This window comes from Filicampus tigris, chromosome 5 (assembly GCF_054856515.1).
Source record: "Filicampus tigris isolate MCC_2025a chromosome 5, RoL_Ftig_1.0, whole genome shotgun sequence".
Taxonomy (NCBI): Eukaryota; Metazoa; Chordata; class Actinopteri; order Syngnathiformes; family Syngnathidae; genus Filicampus; species Filicampus tigris.
In genome coordinates this window covers 27480273-27507823 of record NC_141221.1, presented here as the reverse complement: position 1 = coordinate 27507823, position 27551 = coordinate 27480273, and the positions used below count along the sequence as shown (strand labels likewise).

The window sequence follows — 27551 nt, the reverse complement described above, 5'->3', positions numbered from 1 at the left end:
TATTTTAGTTAAGTTATTTTATTTAAAATGTGTTCTTTTTCAATTTATTTTCTCTTTTCAATTCATTTTAAAGGAGGAATTGGTAACAAATGTTTGCCATATCTCACATGTGGTGTTATATGTGAAGACAATTTAAAAGAAACATGTCAAGTCGAGTGTCCGCTGATAGTGTAGTGGTACACACGCCTGAGTTGTGTGCGGGCAGCGTGGGATCAATTCCCGCTCAGTGACAGTGTCTATGTGTGCCCTGCGACTGGCTGGCGACCAGTTTGGGGTGTAGTCTGCCTTCGCCCATTGACGGCTGGGATAGGCTCCAGCAACTCACCGCGACCCTATATAGGATAAGCGGTTTGGAAGATGACATGACATGACATGTCAAGTCGACGCACATGATTTGCCTTCGCGGGTCACGTAAAATGATGCCGCAGACCGGTTCTGGCCCCCGGGCATTGAGTTTGACACCTGTGTCCTAGGCTAATCAAAGACTATAAATTGCTCATGTGTCAACTCGAGTGTAAAGGGTTATTTGTACTTTGTACAGTATGTGCCCTGGGATTGACTGGCGACAAATGTAAGGTGTAGCCAGCCTCTCCTTGTGGATGGATGGATGGATAATTAATGCTTTTAGAGAAACAGAGTAGTATGATTGAATTGGTTCAAACGATCTTTGTATCATTCCCAAAAGTAGAATGATGCTGTAACAAAGGTTTCAGTGTAACCTTTCAAATCAATGTACGTGTCAATTCCTCACAGTCGGTAGTTCAAAGCTTGCTGCATGGCGTTTGCATGTTCTTTACTGTGCTATGGTGATAGCTATATGCTATATAAGCTATATATGCTATATGCTATAAATGCTTTCTATGCTATGTGCTAGTAGCACATAGCACATGGGCTATGTGCTACTGTGCTACTGTGCTTCCTCCAAAGTTCCATAATCATGCTTTTTAGGTTAATTAAAGACTTGCTCATACATAGGTGTTAACAAAGCTGGGCATCGCCTAACGGCCACCGCGTTCCGACTTATATATTTTTAATCGACCACGTGGTCCCGGTCCATCCCTCGTCGCCGACAGCCAATCGGTATTGAGAACGTGATCCTCATGTCACAAGCAGGCGCCGCACAAGCAGACACGGCGCCAAACAAACAAAAAATATCAAACAAAAACAACAGACAGACACACAGCGTGGTGATCGGTGAAATAAAAACAATATGGGGCACATGTCATTGCCTCTGTGGGACCGCAAGGTATACAACAATGTTTTATTTTTTCAATTTCTTCCTTACTTGGCCACGTGTCAGGAGTGCGGCACCTGCGTGTAACGTGGTACAGGTTAAGTCCGTTCTCAACGTCGTTTGGCAGACTCGGACCGAGTCAGACCACGCGGATCGATAAAATATGCAGACAGGAAATAGGCGATACCCAGCTCTGGGCGTTAATGTGAGAGTGAATGGTTGTTTGTTTACATGTGCCCCTGAGATTAGCTGGTGACCAGTCCTCTTGACGCAAAACCAGCTGAGATTGGCTCCAGCTCTACTATGTACAGTAGTTAACAGACTGGAAACAACTACAGTGCACATAAATTGATAACATTATATTTGGTAGTAGCCATTCATGGTGTAATGGTGCACTTGCCTTACTTTGGTGCAGGGTGCGTGGTTCCCAAACAGTGATTTTGAGCATAAATGGTTGTCTTTCCCTGTACTTGCCCTGTGATTGAGTGGCGACCAATTAAGGGTGTAATCTGCCTTTGGCCCAAAGTCTACTGGGATAGGCTTCAGCTCTCTGTGTCCCTGAATAGGGTAAGCAAGATAGAAAGTGGATGGACTGTTATTTTAAGTTAGACAAGGTCCTGCTTGGACTGGCATTTTTTTCTGTTATGTTGGTTAGATTTATCTTGCTTGGTATTTAACACTCCACACAGGAGGGCCTGAGCTGAGATTCAAACCCAGAACCTCTCTGCAGATGTATTTACCACTAGGTGTTAGTGTGCATGTGGTCGTCTATATTTCTTCTTCTCAATTTGCCTTCATGGATCAAAAAAATATAGCAATTATGATTGTCTCATCAGCTCACTTTTGCCTCTGGGCAGGGGAAAAACTATATCCTATTCATCCTGGGATGTTGATTGCATATTATGCAAGGATGAAACAGGCCTTTTGTCTACATGATTTGTTTTAATGTGAACTGGAAGTGTGGCCAGTTAACATAAGATGAAAGGGAAGTGCGGTGGTAGGAGGAGGAGGAGTCCGCTTGCCACACCCATGTCTACTCACTTTTAAATACAATGCAACAGAAATGCTCGTGAAAGCAGGGAGGGACAGTTTGCGCTTGTAATTGAGGAAATTAATGTATAATTAAAGCAACTGTTAACTTTTATTTACACATTTTCATCTTGGGAGAATGTGATTTTTCTGACCACCCACAATAGAAAGTTTTCAGGACAGGACTTTGCCTTTCAACTTATAAGCAGGAAGAAAGCCAAATCCTGCGGAGAGTTGAAGCCTTTCAACGCATGGAATTTATCCACACAGTTCTCAACTGGGATCACTTTTATTTTATTTGACACTTGAGTGAAATGTGACCTAACTCGGACCATACTGGATGTACAGTAGCTGGCTGGACCTTTGAGGAGTTACATGGATTTTTGGAAGAGGACGCCACCACTCCATCAACTGGATCAGATTTTTGACACATGTGAGGGGAAATCACAGTTCCGATACCAGAGACTCCAGTGGTGTGGAGTGCATATGCGATACTGTGATTGCTTTACTGTGTTAAATTTCCGACATACACCTTCCTCAAGAATCCACTTCTTGATTGGCTTCAACAGGAGGGAGAATGTATAGAATAAACCAGCGTTGTATTTACATGTAAGTCTACTTTAAACCTGATTGTAAGACTTTGAACTTAGCCTTGGCTGCCAGAAAATGTATTTGTTTTCAGTAACTATCTTTTTTTTAAATATATATTCTGCAGATCATTTCAGTTTTTCATGCTTTGGAGCTATGCTGAGGTAAGAATCTAGAAACCTGTCTTCCGTTACTCTGTTTTTGATGTTATGAAGCGTGCAAACAAACAACATTTCATTTAATCAATTATATGGTTCCATTTCACATATACTGTATATTAACACAACAGCAATGACCTCGGGCGTTGGCTAAATCCCAAATTAGAAAGAAAACATTACAGATTTTATTTTTCCCTTTGCAAAAAAACAAGGGGGAGAATCACCCATCTCCTAATTTTAACCAGTACGTGAGGACACAGGGCGCAGTGACTGACCAGGTCAGCCGCAGACAGGTCAGGATTTACCAGCTCTACAGCCGCACCAGTGCAAAACACGTCCAGATTCAGGGCAAAAGGGTCACCGCCACAGCTGAGGATGGAAATGTCTATGGTAAGAGCCACTGTATCTCACTTACTCACTTTACTCTGTCGGTCCATTTATTGACATGTCGAAACCTACAGAAGCATACAGCATAACATTCTTAACTCAAAAACATTAATTCATAAGTTTGAAAGTGTATTTTTACAATTTTGTATTACATGTGTAATATGCTGTATAATTACAGCAAAAACATCCCGTCTATAATTTTGGAAGCTAACAGGCAATATTATGACTTGACAGTATTGTTGGTTAATGACTTGACATTGACTATGGAGAGCTCACAAATATCAATTAATGAATGGTTGAGAAATTGGAATAGTTTATCAAATAAAAACTAGAGATCAATTACATTTAAGACCCCTGCTGGGCAGGCTTTGTCCTTAAGCACAGCCAGGGTTCTCTTGCAGCCACCCTGTAAAAACCCAACCCCCGCTGCTTGTTAATACAACCTATTCGCTGTGTCCATGAAGTCATCGTCTGGCAAATTAGTGGCTGATAGGCAAAGTCATTTGTTTCGACGGCCCCAATACACAATGTTGTTGTAATTCACAAATGCCAAATTTGCAGCAAGTTAAATTGCATTGAGAATGTACTGTAAATTCTACATGCGTCCTTTCTATTATATCATTTGGTTAATCAAATGGTTTACCCACAGAGGAAAGACAGGACTCTACCGTATGATTTGGACTAAATTTATATGTTTGCTCCCACTGAAAATCTTGGGCTTCCCAACAGATTGTGATTCATATATCCAAGGTCATATTGTTTCAATCCACACCACAAGGATGTGCCACTAGTGCCTGCACCTTAAATTGAAGAACAAGTCATTCATCCAAATCTGATAGATTCTGTCGATCTGAATTGTACATGAGATTTGTCAAGTTTGTACATCAAAACTAATATGTGCTATATATTTTCTCGCAGCTCGTCTCTTTGTTGAGACTGATGCATTTGGCAGCCGTGTGAGGATAAAAGGTGCAGAAAGTGGACGGTACCTCTGCATGAACCGGAAGGGAAAACTTGTTGGAAAGGTACTCTATAAGTACACGTACTAGCATATTCTATCTATCTATCTATCTATCTATCTATCTATCTATCTATCTATCTATCTATCTATCTATCTATCTATCTATCTATCTATCTGTCTATCTATCTATCTAGCTAGATAACTATCTATCTAGCTATCTAGCTAGATAACCATCTATCTAGCTAGATAACCATCTATCTAGCTAGATAGCTAGCTAGCCAGATAGCTATCTCAGTGTAGTAGTATTTTTGTAGAACATTTTATAGATCACTGACATTGGGTAGAATCCCTGTTCCTGCAAAATCATCACTTTTAAAGTGGAATTCAAGTAAAAAAAAACATTTATAATAATATGTCCTATGCGCCCCCACAAGTCTAAACGCGGCATTCTTATTAGTTTTTCTCCATTGGTTTGGCTCATTTCTTCAAACAGAATGACATTCTTAAAACTATAAGATCCTTTGGCCAAACACTCATACAGTTCTGTGCAACATTACAGCTCACTAGCAAAAGCTCATATATCTCCCAAAACTGTTCACATACACACATACATACTCACATAAAGTGTCAATGCCACCAAAATTGCAAAGATCCTTCTCAATTGCTTTGCCTCATTTGCATTAACTTAGTGCTTTCGCCAAAATAACCTGGATGGATCAGCACAACACCATGGATCACCTGCAAAAGCTCATATCGCTCCCAAAACAGTTTACCCATACATCATATGTCAAAACTAAATTCCTTTCCCATTTAAATAGTTAGTGGCCCCTCAATGCATCATCCCTTTTGCATTGTGTAAGCACTGCAAGTCAAAATGACGAGATACGACGCACGGCCAAATCTATAAAATGTCGCACGCACAAAAGAATCCAGATGCATCTCTTCATGAAGCCAAAGGCATTCCTGCCGTACATCTCAATCAATATGGAAATGTTGGCGTACCAGACTTCTCTCTCTCCACGCCCTTAAACAAATGTGCAAATGAATATATATAGTGCCTGCTGGTGGGAATAACTCCGCATGATCAACTAATCATCAGATTATCAAGACATAAGTCACCAATGGAAAAAGAGGAACCTCACAAAATGTGCTCATAAACAAAGCTGAGGCGCGTGAAAAGGTGTTACCTTTAGCACGCTGTCCTCTGGAGTAAACACCTTCTAATAGGGTGCTGAGCAGCAAAGGCGGAGGTCAGTGCTCTGTGCTCTCAAACCAGAGTGCAGTGGTAGCTGCAACAGTAAAAACGCCCCCCGTTGACAAAAAAATAAAATAAAAAAATTCAATGGCATCGAAACCAGCTGTTCGCTCCAGCCTTATACTGCACCTGGCAGGCCACTGCCCAGCATCATCTCTACGACTCTCCGACATCTGTAAAACATGTATAAACCTGAAGAAAATTATTTCACACACACTACACTCATACTCCCTAGGACATTTTTGTTACCATTTTCATTCACACACATAAAGTAACTTCCATACACTACTGTAAAGTGCATAAAAAGAAAATGTATACAGCATTCTGTACATTTATGAAAACACAATAACACAAACTATATATTTGTATTAGGGCTGGGAAAAAATATCGTATTGTAATGTATCGTGATACTTTTTATGCCGATACCACATATCGATGCATTGATGAAGTATCACGATACTTTCGATATCTTATGTTATGTTTTGCACATTCTAAAACATAATTTTGGAACATTTGAGATCCTTAAAATTGAGTGTTGTGATTGAGTTTTAGTTATTGCACTCCTATGTATCAGAAACAGTTATTGGAACAGTCTATGCACTTTTCAATTGTGACATTTGAATAATTGTCAAATTGAAGCGGAAGTCAACCCAAACATATTTTTTTCAAGAATATGTTCCCAACAGGCCCACTAGTTGAAACACGGCATTCAGATTAATTTTGCGTTTGTGGAATATAAATTAAGCAGCAAAATGCACACTCTTTTTTAGCCATCTCTGGGGGCGGCCATTTTGTCTTCTGTCGACTGAAAATGACATCACAACTGCTCACAACGACCAATCACGGCTGACCTGTTTTCTGAATCTGAGCCGTGTACAGTATATACAGTATATATTTATATATATATAGTGACAGCCCATTTAGCATTTACCATATATATAATTATATATATATATATATATATATATATATATATATATATATATATATATATATATATATATATATATATATATATATATATATATATATATATATATATATATATATATATATATATATATATATAATTATATGTACAGGGGTGCACATAACTGGTACGCAGGTACGCATGCGCAACAGAAATCACTGATGCGTACCGTCATTTGCGTCACAAAACACATTTGCGTACCTGTATACACTAGTGGTAAAAAAAATAATAATAAAGGAAAAATAAAAAACACTAGTGGTGGAGTGGAACGAATCATCTTTGATTGGTAAGGATCAAGCATTGGTTCAGGATGAGCACGATCCGCACAATGGTTGGTGAAAAAAAACTGCGGGTTCACAATAAGGCAACGTGATTCATCCGCATTCAGTAGAGGAAGTTGAATACCCTCAAGATCACTAACTTCAAAATAAAGCTTACCAAATAATACATTGAGTCATTAATGCCAATGCAATAGCCTTAGTGAATTTTTATATTTGAAGTTGGCCCGTGTGGTGGCGTAACTTGACTTCCATTTTCGACGTATTTGGCAGTTTTAAGTACGCTTGCTACTAACACCAACACAACGCAGTCTCGAAATCATTTTCAGTCTGTAATTTAGGACACAAACAAACCGCTGGTTAATTACGCTGTCATTGTATGATACGGCACAAGTCTCCGGCGTTAGTGGATAGTTCAACAGCTGCTCCTTAATGGCCTGCTTTTTTTTTTTTTTTTAACTTCTTTTTCTGTATTGTGGCCCTAGATTACTTTGTAATGTGCTGTCCATGTTTTAAGAAAGGTGTCTTAAATTGCACTTCAAGTCATTTTCATTATGATTTTTTTTTTTATAAAAATAAAACTTTGTCTTCATTTAATTTGTAACAACACGTTTGCCTGATAATTGTAAGAAAACATTCAGCTCAAAATGTCTGGTAGAATACCTTGAAATGTATATACTGTAACACTTACAAAATTGCGTTAAATTGTGTTCTTAAATCCTAAACGGCCATATTAGACATTAGGAGTTTTTTTTTTTTTTTTTTATTTATTTTTTTTTTTTTTTATGGGCAAAAGCGTTTTATAAAATAAATTAAGACAAAGTGCTATTTAGCTTTTTTTTTTTTGCTCATATAAAAAATGATCCGATCCATGACTCAAAATCCATGACTGAGCCGAACCGTGACTTGTGATCCGTTGGACCACTAGTGTGTACCAAAGACAATCTCCTGGTACTCATTGCAAGTACCGCATGAAAAAAAAATATGTGCATACATATATATATATATATATATATATATATATATATATATATATATATATATATATATATATATATATATATATATATATATGTGTGTGTGTGGGTGTATATGAGTGTGTGTTTGAAAGTGCTGACGAGTTGAATCCAATGCTTGTTTTTTCAATTGAAGGGGAAGTCAATCCAAACATTTTTTTTTCAAGAATATGTTCTATGCAGGCCCCCTAGTTGAAACAAGGCATTCTGATTAGTATTGTTTTTATGGAATATGAGTCAAGCAGCAAAGGGGTCGGCCATTTTAGCACTTCTGTCAAATAACGACCAATCATGGCTCAGTTTCAGAAAAGAGGTCAGCTGTGATTGGTCGAGCCCTGCGCAGTTGTGATGTCATTTTCAGTCGACAGACGTGACGAAATGGCCGCTCCCAGTGATGGCTAAATACGAGTGGATTAACTCTTATTCCACAAACTCAATCTTTATCAGAATGTCTTGTTTCAACTAGTGGGCTTGCATAGAACATATTCTTGAAAAAAATATGTTTGGGTTGACTTGACCTTTAATCAAGTACAGTATTTGCATAAGAAAATCAATCCTCTTATTCATGTTAAGGGTATTAAAATTCAAGACAATAGTGGGATAGAAAGGGATTTTTTTACAATAAATAAAATGTGTGATTAACTATAAGTTAACTATGAAAAAATGAGGTATGTATACAGTATATACATACATATATACATACACGTTGTTTGTGACGGTGCAAAGGCTATATTATATGGCTGTCCGTTCAGCCATGGAGGGCCAATTATTAGCACATCATATATATGCCTGTGTATGCCTGAGATTCCACTAACGCAATATTAATCAGAATACCATGTTTAGACTAGTAGGGGCCGCATAGAACATATTATTGGAAATGTTTTTTTTTTTACTTTACTTGCTCTTTAAAGAGACCAAACAACAACAAAACAGCATGTTCAACCATTAACATCCATCCATCCATTATCTGTACCGCTTCTCCTCACAAGGGTCGCGGGGCGTGCTGGAGCCTATCCCAGCTGTCTTTGGGCAGTAGGCGGGGGACACCCTGAACTGGTTGCCAGCCAATCGCAGGGCACACAGAGACAAACATCCGCACTCACAATCACACCTAGGGGCAATTTAGAGTATCCAATCAACTTACCATGCATGTTTTTGGAATGTGGGAGGAAACCGGAGTGCCCGGAGAAAACCCACGCAGGCACGGGGAGAACATGCAAACTCCACACAGGGAGGCCGGAGCCGGGATCGAACCCACGACCATTAACATTGCATCGTCAAAAAGTCGAATCCATTTTCAAAAGTTTAGATTGGTCAATAATTTGTGAATATAGCACACACACATGTAGACTGACCAATTGTTGATTTTGTGAGAAAAAATGAAATTAACCGAATTTGAATATATTTTTATTTGGATATTTAGAAAACGCCAGCGATATCTAAATGCCACTTAGTGATAACGTGCTCTGGTATTATGACCGAACCATTTGCATATTGTTTATTATTATTATTTATTATATTGTTTGCAAAGTGCTTTGTTGCAGCTCTAGCTGTTCTGAAATGTGCTATATAAATGAAATTGTATTGTATTGTATTTTAATCTCTCTCTCTCTCTCTCTTCTTCACGCAGCCCAGTGGTTGTAGCAGGGACTGTATCTTCACAGAGATTGTACTGGAGAACAATTACACAGCTTTTCAGAATGCCAAGTATGAGAGCTGGTTTGTTGCATTCACAAGAAAAGGGAGGCCCATCAATGCCTCCAAGACCAGAGAGAACCAGAGAGAAGTCCATTTTATCAAACGGCTGCACACGGGTTCACCTCCCTTTCCCAATGCAGACAAAAGCAAACATTTTGAGTTCATTCGATTTCCAGCCACACCTAGAGGAAAAAGGAACAACAAATCAAAATCAGGTACTTCTGCAGCAAAAAAAGAGTAAAATGGCGACAGGCATTATATTCGAAAAACAAAAAAACTGTGAATTTATTTTGTACAGTTTATGTAAAATGTGATTAGTATGTCTTGAAAAAAATGATCATTTGTAAATACAGTAGTTGATTGAAGCAGAGTAGATATCTATTCAATTCTCTGGAATGTCTTTGCTGGAGATTGTTTTCATTGTTGTTGCACTGTTCCTCAAATAGAGACAAAATGCACTCTGATGTCTAATGAAAAGAGGAAGTTGGAAGACTTGGTCTCATGTATCTGGTGTTCTTTCTGTGCAAAAAAAACCCCAAATCCTATCAGTGACAAACACACATCTTCACATGTTTGCATTAAAATTTTTTGATATGTACTACTGACAAAGTTGTAATTTTATTATAATTCAGTTCAGTGTACAAGATTTGTGTTGATAGTGCCATTGTATTTGTATTTTAAGGTCTGTTTTTTTTCTGTTGGTCACGATGGATGATGTTGCATGCATATCAGAGGTACTTAAAAACAAATCCTAAAGGGCCACAAACATGTTTTTCAGTCAGTCAAAGATCCATTTATCGAGGTCAATCAGGTCACAAATTTTGTTATATACATTCATTCATTATCCATACCGCTTATCGTCACAAGGATTGCGGGGCGTGCTGGAGCCTATCCCAGCTGTCTTCGGGCAGTAGGCGGGGGACACCCTGAATTGGTTGCCAGCCAATCGCAGGGCACACACAGACAAACATCCGCACTCACAATCACACCTAGGGGCAATTTAGAGTGTCCAATCAACTAACCACGCATGTTTTTGGAATGTGGGAGGAAACCAGAGTACCCGGAGAAAAGCCACACAGGCACGGGGAGAACATTGCAAACTCCACACAGAGAAGCCGGGGCCGGGATCGAACCCACGACCTCTGAACTGTGAGGCGGACTAGCTAACCAGTCGACCACCGTGCCGCCCAAATGTTGTTATAGTCAAAACAAAATATTCATCTAATTCAAAACAAATGGGAAATGTCATTTCTATGTTGACATAAATTGAATTGGAAGTCAATCCAAACATTTTTTTCAAGAATATGTTCGCGGCAGGCCCACTAGTTGAAACACAGCATTCTGATTAATTTTGCGTTTGTGGAATATGTTAAGCAGCAAAATGCACTCGTTTTTACCCATCTCTGGGGGCGGCAATTTTGTCTTCTATCGACTGAAAATGACATCACAACTGCTCACAACGACCAATCACGGCTGACCTGTTTTCTGAATCTGAGCCGTGTACAGTATATACAGTATATATTTATATATAGTGACAGCCCATTTAGCATTTACCAGATGCGTACCGTCATTTGCGTCACAACACACATTTGCGTACCTGTATACACTAGTGGTAAAAAAAAATAATAATAAAGGAAAAATAAAAAACACTAGTGGTGGAGTGGAACAAATCATCTTTGATTGGTAAGGATAGGTAAGTGTGATTGTGAGTGCAGATGTTTGTCTCTGTGTGCCCTGCGATTGGCTGGCAACCAATTCAGGGTGTCCCCTGCCTACTGCCCGAAGACAGCTGGGATAGGCTCCAGCACGCCCTGCGACCCTTGTGAGGATAAGCGGTATCGATAATGCATGGATGGATGGATTTCTTTTTTTGAGACTACGAATCAAAATTGTGAGGGTTTGACTTCTTTTCTTGTGAGTACGAATAAAAACTGAGTGCCATTGTTTTGTGAATACAACTCTCGCTTCTACGACTACAAATCTTAACTACGCACGAATTGCCAGTTTACGACCAATAACTTTTTAGAGGACGAATCTGCACAACATGCAAATTAGTATGACGTCACGCAGAACACAGGCAGGTCCGAAGGGGAGCTAATCGATCCGTGATTCCTCTCCGCGCGCATGCGTAGAGAAGAAAACAAAAATGGCGAACGCGAGCGGATCGGACGGCGCTTCCAGCGGCTCAGGAAACGCATCTTCGCAGCAGGTAACGTCAATAACGTGTATATCCAATTTATTAATATCTATTTCATAACGTCGTTCTGTCTCAAATAATAGCTTTGGACTCAGGTTTACGGCGATGGATTGCAATCTAATGATGCGTTTTCACTGTTAGCATTAGTACTTGGCTAATGTAGCTCTGTTTACAACGTGTCTATGTACCCACAATTTATCACGTCGACAAAAATGTATTGTATGGATACTGTTAATAGCTCTTGCTAAATTGGGCGCTCCATTTTATTAATTTAAGTAGTCTAACAGAACTCCAAAAAACAAGGACATTATAGTGTGTTCATGTAAAAAAAAAAAACGTAAGCAAAATGTCCCATAATTTGTTTCTACTTTGTAGACATGTCACTGAATCCGATTGTCTTGAGCTATCTTTAATAGAAATGTAGTGACACGAAAGGGTAGTGAGGTTTTAAATATTTTATAAAATTGTATTGTATTTTATATTCTAACAAATTATTGATTGTATATGAACAAAAAGCGCAAATCATTATGTATCAGTACGCATTAACCAAGTATTTAATGGATTTTGAGTTACACTCCCCAAAAATCCCAGTTTACAATGCTGTACTGCTAAAATATTATTGACTGTCAGGATATTTATTTTGAAGGTACAAGGCACAAGCCAACAAAGTTGTGTACATTTTAATTGAAAATATTAGTTTCAATGCAATTAATTTTTGTCTTTTATAGTAGTAGCAACAAGATGGCTCATGTCATGCCTGAAGAACAGTAGCAGTATTGATTCGATCAAAAAGACGAGGGTAACACTAATTCGTTTTCTTTTCAACATATGGCATATCGTCATCTTTGTCCTGTGAAAAACACTTATGTCCAATTTTTTATTATTTTTTTAATTTTCATGTTAATGCGATGTCTGTAAAGCGGAAACACTATTCACGTAAAAATAATAAAATTGAAAAACATGGAGATAAGTGTTTTTCACATGGCAGCGATGATATGCAGCTAACAATATACATTTTTAATTCAGAGCCACATTTATCGATGTTATCATTCAGTTGAATAATTTATTTTGATTACATATCAAAGTTACCATCATCTCAAACAGTATACTTTGCCTGATAAATATTTTTATGGAATTATATTTTCAGAAATGTAGCCAGTCATGTCCAGGAGGATCTCTTTGGTAACGGTCGCAACTCTGACCCTGCATGCTGACTTGAAGTGTAACTGCAAGTCACTGGTGACGGCTGAGATCCAGACGGAGATGGCTGAAAAAACAGCAGTGTTGGAGATGGAGGCAAACACTGATGACAATCGAGATCGACGATGAACACATGCCCTCAGATGGACCGCCTGACTTGGGGGACGATGTCAATGACGACGTGGAGATTGAAACAGAGCCACGAGAAAATGACAACATAGAAATTAAAATACTTGACAAAATCATGAGTACTAAATTGCATAATTATGCAACACATCAGAGTATAATAGACATAAATTATTTCACTGAGTTCTCCGGGTACTCCGGTTTCCTCCCACATTCCAAAAACATGCATGGTAAGTTGATTGGACTCTCTAAATTGCCCCTTGGTGCGATTGTGCGGATGTTTGTCTTTGTGTGCCCTGCGATTGGCTGGCAACCAATTCAGGGTGTCCCCCGCCTACTGCCCGAAGACAGCTGGGATGGGCTCCAGCACGCCCCGTGACCCTTGTGAGGAGAAGCGGTATAGATAATGGATGGATGGATATTTCACTGAGTATATTATTTGTAGGTAGGCACAACAGTTATTATTCAGTATCATTGGACACGATGAACAGGCAATACTTTTTGTGTGTGAAATTGTATTTGTGCACATCAGTTTCAATCAGTTGACATCTGATTTCTGACACCACACATGAAGAATTTCCATATTGTTTGATACATTTTCTAGGGATGTAACGGTTCATCCAAAATCAATTTAACCTGCATAAAATATGCATCAATGTAAAAAATTAATAAATAAAAGAGATTAGAATCGAATCGCAAAACCATGTTAACTATAGCCGCTCTTAAATTATTTGGCGCAAATTTTTCTCTCAAAAATTATTGGTACCAAGGAAGGGTGAAATGTGTTTACAAATCCGGTATTTACTATAGTATTTATAGGTAGTTTCATAGTATTAGTGCAACTCAGCATAGTGTATTGTTTTTTAGTTCCATTTTAAAATGCACTAAACATTCAGCAATAAAATATTTACGGCCACAATTCAATTTCAATTACTGGTACTCCACTAAAAACAAGTTAGGAATGCTGGTACAACCTGCACAGTTTAGTACAAGTTGAATGTACTATTATCTTGTCTTTATTCTTTTGTACGATACCTTAAAGAGATCTAGCTGTAAGCTACTGATAGTCATATAAGAGCAGCAGCTTGCTGGTGCGATTATGCCGCAATTTACATATGATCCGATTAATCAACTAATCGCAACTCCTGTTGGTGAATAGTCGACTAGCAAAATAATCGTTTGTGACAGCCCTATTTGACACTTGAATCTGGGCTGGAGTAAATCGTTACATCTAGGACATTTACAGTGGATCTATTAAAATGAATTTAAATATGATTAAAATATTAAAATAATTTCCGGAGAAAACGTAATGGGGTATGCTGAACAGATAGAGGTTCTGATGATACTGCAGTGGACTTCGGGGGTGGTTTACAAAGTTCTGCAGCTGGGCTGATTTGCTCAGAATGAAGAAACTTACAAAAGAAAAAGAGGTCATTGTTAATGACCATAATCATGCAACCACTTGTCAAAATAATTGAGTAAATTCAACGTTTTTTTTCAGTGTACTGACAAACTATAACTTGATGCATATAAAACACACAGTGACATTTCATATATTTTTCTAGGAATACACAATCACAAGTTTGCTCCATGGGGCGGATTCATAATTTGCTCTTATTATGCATACTAGATGTTATATAGAGACTCAACTGTTCTACAACTAGGTACCAATAAAGGCTGCTCGTGGTTTGGATATGCCAGAGTTACCGAGGAGACGTAGAGTGAACTCCCAGTCGGCCCTGTTTTAATGTTAAGTCACCTGCATTAAAGCCAACTCCGATGAAGCTGACGTGTGTGCAAATTTATTAATATCCAAAGATATAGGACTTTGCAGACCACTTCAGAAGTAAAATCGATGACATAAGATCCAGTCTTTTAGCCCGTCAAAACACAAGTTTTAATAAACCCGGACAATCATATTTACATGAGGAAACACTGGAAAGTTTTGCCCTGGTTGATGCAAGGACACTTGTTCGAGTTTTCTCCCAGGTAAACCCAACAACCTGCCTTTTGGATCCAATTCCCACATTTCTTTTTAAGACGTTTTATGGATTTTTTGAAGAACAAATTTTAAATATAGTCAATTGCTCTCTTCAGACAGGCGTCTTCCCCGCTGCCTTTAAAACGGCGGTGGTGAAGCCCCTTCTGAAGAAGAGCGGTTCTGACCCGAGCGTTTTTAATAACTACAGACCCGTATCCAACTTACCGTTTTTAAGTAAGATTTTAGAAAAACTGGTTTTCATCCAGTTGAATCATTTTTTAAATACAAATAATATTTTGGAGAAATATCAATCTGGTTTTAGGATGAACCACAGTACGGAGACTGCTCTTTTAAGGATCTTAAATGATATTAGGTGCACTGCAGACGTGAGAAAACTCACAGTCTTGGTGCTACTGGATCTAAGCGCTGCTTTTGATACAGTAGATCACCAAATTTTATTAAATAGACTTAAAAATCTAGTGGGCATCTCTGGTACTGTTTTTGACTGGTTTTATTCCTATCTCACAGACCGATATTTCTTTGTAAGTATGGATACTTGTTCCTCTAAAACTCATGAAATTAAATGTGGGGTTCCTCAAGGTTCGATTTTAGGCCCCTTACTTTTTAATCTTTATATGCTTCCCCTCGGGGATGTCATCAGGGGACACGGCATCAGCTTTCACAGCTATGCTGATGACACGCAGCTGTATATTGCCGTGTCTCCTGATGACACAGGACCCATTGATACCCTTTTAAATTGCATTTTAGATATCAAGTCATGGATGGCAGATAATTTCCTACAGCTCAATGAGGACAAGACTGAGGTTTTAGTTATCGGTCCCGAAGGTCAGAGAGAGAAGCTTTTACCAAAACTACACATTTTTAATCCCTCACACTGTGTGAAGAACCTTGGCGTCATTTTTGACTCTGAGCTCAGTTTTATTCCTCATATTAAAAATGTAACCAAGATTGGTTTTTATCACCTTAAGAATATCGCCAGAGTCCGCCCGTTTCTCTCTCAGGCTAACACGGAAGTGCTGATGCATGCCTTTATTTCCTGTCGTTTAGATTACTGTAATGCCCTGCTCTCTGGCCTCCCGAAAAAGAGCATTTCACCACTGCAACTACTGCAGAATTCAGCCGCTCGGGTGCTGACGAGAACCAGAGGGCGGGAGCACATTACGCCAGTTTTGAAATTGCTGCATTGGCTCCCTGTGTGTTTCAGGATCGATTTTAAAGTACTTTTATTAGTTTATAAATGTGTTAATGGTCTTGGGCCATCTTGTTTATCTGATTTGCTTTTATCATACCAGCCCTCGCGGATCCTGAGGTCCTCTGGCGCCGGCCTTTTATTTATTCCAAGGGTGAGGACCAAAATGCATGGCGAGGCTGCATTCAGCCATTTTGGTCCTCACCTTTGGAATAGCCTGCCAGAGGATGTCAGGTCTGCAGAGACTGTTGATATTTTTAAGAGGAAGCTCAAGACACACCTTTTTAGTTTGGCTTTCAACAACTTTTAAATAATTTATCTTTTCTTTTGATTGAAGATAATTCTATGTTTTGCTTTGAATGTTTTAAAGCACTTTGAGTTGCATTTTTATGTATGAAAAGTGCTATATAAATAAAATGTGATTGATTGATTGATTGATATTACACTACCAACTCATAAGAAATATACACAACACACACTATCTCAGTGTCTACAAACACGGTATACTGTACTTATGAATATGTAATATTTGTACCAAAAAACATGTAAGGACGACAACAACACTCAGTAAGATGTTAAAGCGGGTAAACCTCACTTGTGTCACTACATTTCAGTTTAAACTAATTTTTAGAATAACAAAATAGCCCTTTGTGATATGTCTTCACTATACAAGAAATTATGCGCAACATTTGTTCTTTTGCATTAAACACTACTTGTTTTGTTTTTTTTAGTTCTGTGAGAATACTTAATCAATAAAAACGGAGCAAACAAATTACCAAAAGCTATTAACAGTATACAATAAATTTTTGTCGACGTGATAAATTGTGGGTACATAGACACGTTGAAAACAGAGCTACATTAGCCAAGTACTAATGCTAACAGTGAAACGCATTAGATTGCAATCTATCGCCATAAGCCTGAGTCCAAAGCTATTATTTGAGACAGAACGACATTATGAAATACATATTAAGAAATTGGATATACACGTTGGTGACTTTACCTGCTGTGAAGACGCGTCTCCTGAGCCGCTGGAAGCACCGTCCGATCCGCTCGCGTTTGCCACCTTTGTTTTCTTCTCTGCGCATGTGCGGGGAGAGGAATCGCAGATCGATTAGCTCCCCTTCAGACCTGCCTGTGTTCTGCGTAACGTCATCCTAATTTGCATGTTGTGCAGATTCGTCCTCAAAAAAGTGATCCGTCCTAAACTGCCAATTCGTGCATAGTGAAGAATCGTAGTCATAGAAGCGAGTGTTGTATTCACAAAACAATGGCACTCACAGTTTTTATTCGTACTCACAAGAAGAGAAGTCAAACCCTCACAATTTTGATTTGTACTCACAAATTATTACGATTACGGATATGAATCTTTAAATCACGGACATGCCTTTTTGACAGCGATCTTAGTCCATATGTATCTACCTAATGCACTTTTAAATATCAAATTAATTGGTTTTAATTATTCTTAAGTGTGCAGTAGATTAACAACATTGGTTACAACCAAGTAACCAATGGGCGGCGAGAGTAGCCAATTTAAAACTTGGTGCCAAAGCTTTAAGAAAAAAACGATCTAGGTTCAAACATACGAACGGATAATTTGCTAGGTGTCATCTCGTTTTTTTTTACAAGCATTAAAATAAGACCATGGCGTTTGCCATTTATTATTTTAAAGATAGAGCTGTGGAGGTTGGCAAGATTTCTTGCATGACTTCGGAGGATCAACAAAGTTACCCAAAACAAATCACGGAGTTTCGTTGTCTAGATTCAACACTCAAAACTTGATGGTATACTTGGTGAATGCATTTTATGAGAGTTGTAAATGAACCACAATGATTTCTGATACTATGTAGTGTCCACTACCTCTTCAAGTAGCTAATTTTATCCAGTTCCCCTGTAGCATTTATTGCTTAATGTTCTTAAGTTAAATTCAGAAGTGTATAGAAAACACTTCATGTCTTGTTAATTGTGAGTGGTGACTGAAAACTAACATTTGAGTAATGTTTTATTTCACATGTTTTTTCTCACCCACACAGCACATACTCAGGTGAAGTTTCCTGATCCACAATGCAAGATGTGAGGAAGATAATTAGAAAAAAAATGTAATATTAGTTATGCGAAACAAATACATGGGAAAATTGAAACAACTGAAATCCTGAACTACCCTTTCTCAATAAAGAAATATTTGATATCATTACTTTTTTCTTTTCCTTTTCTTTTTACTTTTATTATATATTAGGAAATGCATAGTTAGCTATCTTAAAATGTACTGTACAAGTATAATGGTGCATAAATGAGTGTCCTTTTGGTATACTTAAAGTATGAACCTGTAAACTAAAGTGTTAACTAGAATTATACGACTTGTATACTAGTAGTATATAAATGAGTGCACTTGCAGTATACTTCAAGTATAAATCGGTAAACTCAACTGTGGATTAGAAGAATATGACTTCTATACTACTAGTGTATAAATTAGTGTACTTGTAGTACACTTCAAGTAAAAACCGGTAAACTAAAGTGTGGACTAGAAGCATACGACTTGTATACTAGTAGTATATAAATGAATACTTACACTTGTAGTACACTTGATGAGTATACTTAACAACATAACATAACTTGTTCCGAATTAGTATAAAAAAGTATTCAATTAGTATACTTAGTACATAGTTCAAAGTACACTTATATACTTATACTCAAGTATACTTTATAAAGTATACTTCTTATATATTACTTTTTCATAAGGCCTCCCACAAGCCAAGCTGTTTGAAAATCGCTTGAGAATTAGTAGAGTTTAGCAATCTACAGTTGCTTAAAAGTCTGTGTTTCATGATTGATCGAGCAACCTTTTTTTGAGTGATCGAGCAGCCCTGTCCCAAGATGGCCGCTTGGTGACGACATTACTTCCCATTGGTTCACAGCACGCATGCGCCATCTCGTGTTCTATGGCTAGCTATGGTGCAAACCTCACAAAAGGGAATCAGGTGGAAAGTCAGCTGACAACACACAACCAGGAAGAAGTCAGAAGTTATACAAGTTGCTATGTAAAAACTAACGCACTTGTCTTATTTTATACGTCTTGGCTTTTAACTGGTAAAATGTTCGGTGGAGACGACGAAGATGGAGATTTTTTGTCACCCACAGGCGGGTAAGTTATGCCTCTCGTCTCCACGATAATGAATCTGTTAGCATATGCGTTAACTACAATAACATTAGCAAGTGTAAGTCGATAGGTACAGAATATAAGCGTTCTAAGATTCAAACAATCAAGTGGTTGATCGTTGTTGCTGCGAAATGAAATAACAGAAGCATGACCTCGAACTTTAGTAGTTTTTCATAGTGATGTTAATGTGATTCTGATGATATCTGATTTAAATGTGACATTATCCGGTTGTGGAAAAAAACCCCAATCATGATTATTTAGGTTTTTGTTGAAATTATGGTAAATATATATTTTTTAGTTGATTTCATTATTTATTTATTGTATTTCTTCAACTACCAAAGCTCACTTTTAAGTGTACAATAACTTAAAGGCACAACCAGAAAATAAATTATTCAGAAGTCAAATAATAATGTGTTAAATTATTAGCAATACCAAACAATAAAAACAAATATCTGCTGTTCCTGCTCTGCACACCTCACACCTTGGCCTCTTAGGGGCAGTGTGGTACTGGTAATAAAAGAAATCAGTGTTAGAAATTCGAATTCAAACTCTGATGGCACAGATTTACTTCCATATGGTAACCTGTAATTTATAATGTTCATTTTTGCTAGCCCATCAATGGGGTTTGCCATTGACTAGTAGCAATAAGCGGGTGATGTTTTGAAAACAAAATATGCGTTGTATTTCAAATTAACATACAGCGTATATAATTATTTTTGTTTTGGTTTGATTGAAAGTAAACTCCAGAGCTGCCAACTACTGCGTGACAGTTTTCACTCCTGTACCATCCCACTCCCACAGGAAAAAATCGAGTCCTGGAAAAAAAAAAAATCCTGTCCTTTTATGCTTTCGGTGAAAAAGATTCACTCCCATCCTGCTCCCTTTCAGAATGACGCCCCCTCCCTTGTCAATCATGTTTTGGAGGTCAGCTACATAAAAAACAACAACAACAAAAAACAGTTAAGCACATTTTGTCGCCCCACTTTCTCCTCATGGACTCGCACGATTTCGTGCAGCATGAAATAGAGGATAAATTAGAAAAAAGTTTAAGTCCGTCCCTATTTTTTCTGTAATCTTTACGCAATTTTCACCAATTTAAAGCAATGAAAATTGCAAATACAAAAATACAGAGTATTACAGAGGTGTGGCAATAGTGCTGGTGTTTCTATTTACCATCTGGGTGTTTTGTTTTTGTTTGTGTTTTTTGCACAGTAACGAGTGAAAATAGTAAAGTTTGCTTTTTTAATTAATTAAATTGGCTTGTTTTTTTTAATGTCGATCGATGTGATGCTTCGTTATAGAAGGACACTCGATTGTGTGTCACAGAGGTAAGTCTCTGTTTCATTTTATTTTATTTTTTATTGCATCACTCCTGGCTTTAGCCCAGGGGTCGGCCACCTGTCACACTCAAAGAGCCATTTTGACCCGGTTTCCACGGAAAAGAAAGCCCTGGGAGCCGCAAACACTTTTTAACATTAACCTCCGAAGAACGAGACACTGTGCGCATGGTCAACCGCAAGGGATACTGGTCTTTGTAGGACAGGAAGTGCTTGTATGCAGAAGTGTGTTGTTTGGCGCGCAACCCACCACAAATACACAAGCAGAGGTAAACAAGCTCTGCGCTACAGCACAAAAGCACACTTTTGGAGCAAGGAGGAAACCGGTTGCTTCCTTCCTGTGGTGAGTGACATGAATATTTAGTGCTTTATTGACCGTTGAAAGTAACAGGCGGAAATGACGTCCATTTGAGTAATGACGCCATGTGTCGCCGTACACAGTGGGTTATTCAAATGCCGCTCAATCATGTAAACGGTATATTCAAAATGCCCCGCGACCCTTGTGAGGATAAGCGGTATCGATAATGGATGGATATTCAAAATGTTTCAGAAATCTGAATTTTGACTTTAATATTTACTGCATGTAAACTAGGGATGCTCTAATCGATCGGGCTCCGTTCATGATCGGTCGATTTTTGTGAAAATTTACCTGATCGGAATATTTGATCAAAGCCTTTTATTGCCGATCAAAAAATCTGATCACCCGCATCCATGAGAGACCATCCTGCATGCAGTTTTTTCTACTTTGATTATATTCTGAACCATGCAATGTTTAGGTGGCATGTTATTTATTTGACTTTTTGCATAATGAAGTCTGTTAAGACTGCTGATTGTTTTGATCTGTTAAAAACTGTGTTGCTAAAAGCTGGTAAATTTAAGTTTTTCAGTTATCTTTGTGACTGAGTAATTGTTGGATTGTGCCAGCAACGGTTTTGTATTTTTTCATGCTTTTGAAAATATATATAGATTTTTTGTCAAAATTACGGCAATAATATGGCTGTTTTTTTTTTCAGATAACATTGCATAATAGCAGTCACCATAAATAATTGGAAAAATATACAGATATTCAATGTGTTCGGAATCAGTATCGGCCAATCTCACTCATGCAAGATCGGTATCGGTGTCATAAAACCCTGATCGGAACATCCCTAATTTAATGTCACTATGGTGCTGGTGACAAAAGAGACGAGGGAGAGGCACAGGTGTTGTAAAATCGAAACGTCATAGGTCGTGTATGTCGTAATCTGAGGGCTTCCTGTAATACCTTATTGCACACCCACGTCCACACATTACTACCTAAAAAATACATTAAATCTGTAATTTGACGCTTGAATTGATTAAGAGTATAAAATCCAAGTAGGCGACCTTACTTCAAAGTCCGCGCTCAAGTGAAGGCCCTATCGTACCCCCAGCCTTTCAAATGTCACACCAGTAAACACACCTGCCCAATACAATGCAATACAACACATCTTCGTTTTGGCTACAATGCCTTGACAAAACGCCTTCTTTCTGGTTTAAAGCCTTGAGTGATGCAGGAAATAAAACAATGGTCCAACTAACAGCATCTAAAGTGCATATTAAAATGAAACGGAGACTTACCCCACGACACACGTGAGGGGGTCTTTTTTCAACGAAGGATCTCATCAATCCACAGTGTTTCCCACAGATTTGAAATTTACTAGGGTGGGTGGACGCCGGCGGGGGTGGGGCAAATTTTTGTTGTTGTTATTTTACGCTTCATATCGTGCATTCTTGTGAATTTTCAGAGTAAAAATTGTTGCCACATTATTCAGTGACACCACATTTTTTGCACTTATTTTGTATTCAAATAAAAAAATGATAATATTATAAAAAATAAGGCTGTCATTAGATCGTAAGACAAAAAAACTGGATGGGGACAGAGAAAAACAAACATACTAAGCCTTAAAACATGTAACACCATGTCGTTTGAGATGTTAATCCACAATCCCAAAGCACAAAGTGCACAGAGTCTGGGGACAGAATTTGAATGACCATTTAGCAGAATGGCTAACACAACCTCTTCATGGAACGTGACAAAAATAATCATGAAAAGTATGGGGCGATCGACTTATCCTAAGTATGGTTTAAGTTGGCCTATTAAGACCATTCAAACATGGTATATAGTTGAGATTTTGCAGTTTTGACAGAAATTTGAATGGAGAGGGTGTCTTGTTCAGTTGAATAGCTGAATATTATTTGACAGCAAACGGTTGTACCCCAAAGCTACAAATTAAAACTACCGGTGTGCTGGAGTTTAGAGGACTGTATGCGAATTTCACCTTCGGGTTTGGCGGATGCCTTAACTACTTAATTGACTACCAAATTACTCAAACCACATAAACTAAATTCAACTGTGGTGTAGAGAGAGCGAGAGGGAACCAAATCAACACTTCATTAGAATTTATTACACTTGAAACAATAATGTGTTAATAATAAAGAATTGCTTATGACTTAAATAATTATTCTAAACCAAAATGTAGTTGGGCGCCCAGATTAGTAATAAATGTTCTGGCCAACGTTGCCGCGGTTATTGTAGAAAAGGCGGAGAAACTTTTCCTCCACCAGCGAGTGAGCGAGTGTACCTGCTTGTTGAACGTAGGGGAGAAGCTCCTTTGTAGAGGGTGGCTGACTGCTGCGATGACGGTGGATTCGGAAGACGCTGCCCAGTCCAACTGATGCTCACAGCCTGCCCCTGCAGACTGCGACACATCGCGAATGGCTACGGGTGTCCTCTCGTCTCCGTGGTGTGAGGTAGCTTAGCTTGCTAACTCGTGATCGTCTCTCAGCAGGGCGCCAGGCTGAGAACGCGCATTCGCTGTTCGAAGCGTGTTCATTTTGCTTTGGTAGATGGCAACTCCTCACGTCGTTCGCCAATTGGAGGTACTCGCTAGCTTGGAACCTCGCCGACTGTCACACTTCTCTCAATTGCTCGGCTTCTCGACCATGCTCCAATGGAAAGAAAAAAAATATCCAACTCAACCGCACGCTCGTGATTTTGGAGAGGTGCGCAGCAAAGCGGCTGCGTCTGTGTGGAGCGCTCCGCGAGAGCGACGAATTGGCCTCGTCACATTTTTTCTACGCGCCGCAGAGGTATAAACCCGGCTTGAGTGACGGCGAATTAATGTTACATGCGGTCGCTACCCGTTTTTTTTTTTTGGTTTGTTTTCTTGGAGGGGGGATTTTTTTGTTTTTTAAAAATATTTTTATTAAATTCTCTTAAAGGGACGGTGGGGCCGGGATGGCCATGTATTCACTAACAAGTACATTTGATATATTTTTTCATCAGGAAAGTGAAAAGAGTTGCCATTTTCTCTTTTATCCATTCATTTTGGAGAAATTAGTAAATAAGTAACTACATGAATAACGACCCTTGTTAATGAGGAGAATGGCCGCGGCGTTCTATTCCTGTTCGGCCGCAGTCACGGGAGGAACCGATTCCAAACTCTCCATTGGAAATCATTGTAATTTTATTGCTGTTGACGTCCAAAAACTGCGATCAATTGGCACCAAAATTTATGTGGACATCTCTACTAATGCCCACTTCACCATATCAAAAGGATTAACCTCTCCGTGGCTGATTTATATGAGAATGAGGAAATGTGGAAGTCAGCAGAGCTACATAGATTTAGGCTGGGACGAGCCCACACTGCTCTTTGCTTAAAAAAAACAAAAAACAAAAAAAAAACACTGCTTCTTTGCTGATCATGGTTAGAACGGGCGAGGCATTAAACACCAGTCAGGATATTTACAGAGACTGAAGTGGGAATGAGTAGGCGTGCACATTTATTTGGATGAGGAATGGACCCAGTTTTTCGACTTGGAACGCGCCGTCCAATTTGGAAGATGACAGCCGAAATGGCACGTTCCAATGCGGCCACACTGGTCTGTGCAGTCAGCCTCGCCGAAACCTTTTGTTCGCTGTTCGATGAGGGCTTTCGTCACTCTCACGCCGCTTCACTCAGGCAGGTCGCGGCTGCAAGCAAGCAAGCAGGGACACCGCACGCGACTGCTTGCGAGGCGACATGAAGACACAGGCTCACCTTCACTTCCACATGCTGGGCGGACAGTAAGGAGTTAATGTTGTTGTGCTAACGCCTTTTGTTTTAACCGCCTGAAGCTAGTTGCTGCTATTAGCCGTCCAAATCCTACCTTTTGCCGGGGAGGGAAGCGGGGGGCTCCAATCTGCCTGCTGCTGCAAGCCGCTGTCCCTCTCCCTCCTGAGACACGGGTTCAGCATCGCTAAATGTCCGAAATATAACCAGTCGGGGTTCGTGTGCGCATTCATGCTCTTGTCCGCTTCAGTTTGTGAAAGTGGAGGAGCAATCACCACGGTATTTTTGATTTTGTGGAGGTGATCATGATGAGATCACGTTTTATGTCAATAAATCCAAATTATTGTCAGAACACTTTTATACTTTCACAGGTCGAAGTGGAGTAGTGATGTGCATTTGCATTTTGGTGGCGATAGGTCACCGTTTTAGACAACAGAACTGACGAAGCGAGCAATATTACCAAGCATGCCTTCCTCGCGTGACGTAGACCGCTAAGACCGAAAACATAACATAAGCCACGCCCCTTTTTGCGGCGGGGAAATTTGGCGTAAACATAAGCCACGCCCCTTTTTGCGGCGGGGAAATTTGGCGTAAACCTAATCACAAAAAAAGACCTTAAATCACTACAGAGTCTTTTGAGGTGGGCATTTTAGTACTAATGTCATTTTTACATGCAAACTTATTATATAAGTGCCAATGTTCAGCTCACCCAAGTGTCCCTTTAAACTTCTTGGGCAGCCGTCTGTTTACTTTGGCGGCCCGCTCAAGTGCAGTGGTACCTCTACTTACGAAATTAATTGGTTCTGGAAGAAATTTCTTAAGTAGAAAATTTTGTAAGTAGAGACGCGTTTTCCATGTAAATGCCCTAATACGTTGCAAGCCCCCCAATATTCAGACATAAATGTTTTATAAAGCATAAAAATGCATCAAAACATGTAACAATTACATGTTACAATTAGATTATTGCGCAATAAATGAGAGTTGTGCATAATGTAAAAAAACAAAGAATAGAGTAAAGAATAAAAATGATGGTCGTTTACCTTTTAATTGCTGTCCTCATCGCTTTTTGCCCTCTTTGGTTCATGTTCTCTCTCAGAAGTGTTTTTTGCTGATTTAATAACGTGGCAACTGTCGGTACATTACGGTCATATTCTTTGGCGAGATCAACCAAACGCATCCCCCTTTCATACTTTTCTATCATACCTTTGTTTGTATGGACAGAAAAAAAATGATTTTCTCCTTTTTTTCTTCTCCTCGTTTCTAATTCACATAAAACACCTCATGGCCCGAGGGGCGAATGACGAGGACGCTGCATAGACATACCTGTCCATCTACCATCTACCTGTCTATTTGCACACAAAGACACATACGGAAGAGGTCTCTCTTAGCCAACGGGATGCCAGGAAGATGCTAGGCTAGCCAATAGCAGAGTAGTATGTTGCGTTCAGCAAACATCGGAGCTGCGAGTAGCAGCCTATACTGCTAGTAGCAGCCCATACTTTTACCTTTCGTATCCTAAAATTTATTTCGTAACTAGAGACGATATTTTTCTGTTGAGGTGTTTCGCAACTTGAAAATTTCGTATGAAGAGACGTTCGTAAGTAGAGGTACCACTGTACTAATATGGTATGGGAAACACTGTAACCGCCCACAAGAAATGAGCAATTTGACCACACCCCCTCTCCTCCCTCCATGCCTTGTGTGACGTCACGATAGGGACCGATTACATTTTGTCATTCCAAAGTAATTGTAAATAACGTCGCTAATATTGTGAAAATAACGGGGATCAATCGGCCCCAATACATGTGGACATCTACTTAGGCCCACTTCAACATCTGAAAACATGACAAAACGATTAGCCTTTCCATGTCTGACCAAAACGAGCAAGAAATGAGCAGCCTACATGCAGCTGAGGTGCATTTTATATCACATACATCGTTTCATGTCATAAGTCACCAAGATTCTCAAACACATTGCGTTCCGAGAAGCTGAATTGCTCATAGGTTGTTATAGATTACATTTAAAGTGTTAGCTTGACTTACTTTTTCTCCAAGATCCACCTCTGCGCGGCACCAAGTCCGGTGCTCTTAATCTTTCCAAGTCCAACTTGAACATTTCCACAAGCCGACCTCCGGGGCTCGTATTTATCCGAAATTGACGCACACAGACCGGCTCATTCGCACGCCGACTCCGCTGCATCTGGACAGAATTAAAGCGTTCACTGCAACGAGACCTCTTCTGTAGCAAACACGGTGATCCTGGCTGGCTGACCGACAGCAAACATGGTCGAAGGTGGACACGGAGCTTCTTGGCTGCCTAGACCGCAGATCTCCATGAAATCAAAGTTTATAGATCCATCCATTTCCGCAAAAAGGCCACTTATTAGCGATCATACGCCGCACCGGCGGGATGTCTGTCAGAACACGGGCTACTGGCTGACTGGTGGCGGCGTGGAGCTAACTACTTGAGTGCATGAGCGGGCAGCTCGTCCGAGATGCGTACCCGCATGTATGGACCGTAAGGAGAAAAGCTCCTTCTGCTAACTATGACTGTTAGCAATTGAAAGCTAAACTAGCCGCGGGAGCTAGCGGGAGCCAACAACCATGGCTGCTTGGCTGCCTATGGGAAAATAACAAAACGTTTGCATCGCTAAATGTCTGAAAACTAGAATCAATTGTAATATGCACATTCCTGGTATT

At 39.3% G+C, this 27551-nt stretch overlaps 2 protein-coding genes and 1 long non-coding RNA gene across 5 annotated transcripts in view; 2 read left to right on the top strand and 1 right to left on the bottom strand.

Annotated features, from left to right (window-relative positions):
- Nucleotides 1-2289: 2289 nt before the first annotated feature.
- On the top strand, nt 2290-10110 carry fgf17 (fibroblast growth factor 17). Its single transcript, XM_086030077.1, has 5 exons — nt 2290-2872; nt 2979-3015; nt 3222-3399; nt 4315-4421; nt 9507-10110. The coding sequence occupies exons 1-5, from the start codon at nt 2841-2843 to the stop codon at nt 9813-9815; spliced, it is 663 nt and encodes a 220-aa protein (XP_085886203.1). The 5' UTR covers nt 2290-2840; the 3' UTR covers nt 9816-10110.
- LOC147147987 (uncharacterized) lies at nt 9268-23933 on the bottom strand. 2 transcript variants are annotated; one of them, XR_015086735.1, is made up of 3 exons: nt 23383-23933; nt 17289-17365; nt 9268-9756 (listed from the first exon to the last, which is right to left on the bottom strand). It is a non-coding gene; the product is annotated as an uncharacterized LOC147147987 (long non-coding RNA). The 2 variants fall into 2 exon arrangements; XR_015086734.1 differs by lacking the exon at nt 23383-23933 and adding an exon at nt 18855-19124.
- fkbp15b (FKBP prolyl isomerase family member 15b) overlaps nt 19242-27551 on the top strand; it is a 60077-nt gene continuing 51767 nt past the window's right edge. The window contains exon 1 of one of the 2 annotated variants that reach the window (XM_086030073.1): nt 19242-19427. In XM_086030073.1, the coding sequence (XP_085886199.1) occupies nt 19378-19427 (50 nt within the window). In that variant the 5' untranslated portion in view covers nt 19242-19377. The remainder of the gene's footprint in view (nt 19428-27551) is intronic. The other variant, XM_086030075.1, reaches the window with a different exon arrangement.

Coding starts and splice junctions, on each gene's coding strand:
- fgf17 (XM_086030077.1), top strand. CDS start 2,841: ATGTATAGAATAAACCAGCGTTGTATTTACAT. Junction 3,400..4,314: donor TGAGGATGGAAATGTCTATG/GTAAGAGCCACT, acceptor ATTTTCTCGCAG/CTCGTCTCTTTGTTGAGACT. Junction 4,422..9,506: donor AGGGAAAACTTGTTGGAAAG/GTACTCTATAAG, acceptor TTCTTCACGCAG/CCCAGTGGTTGTAGCAGGGA.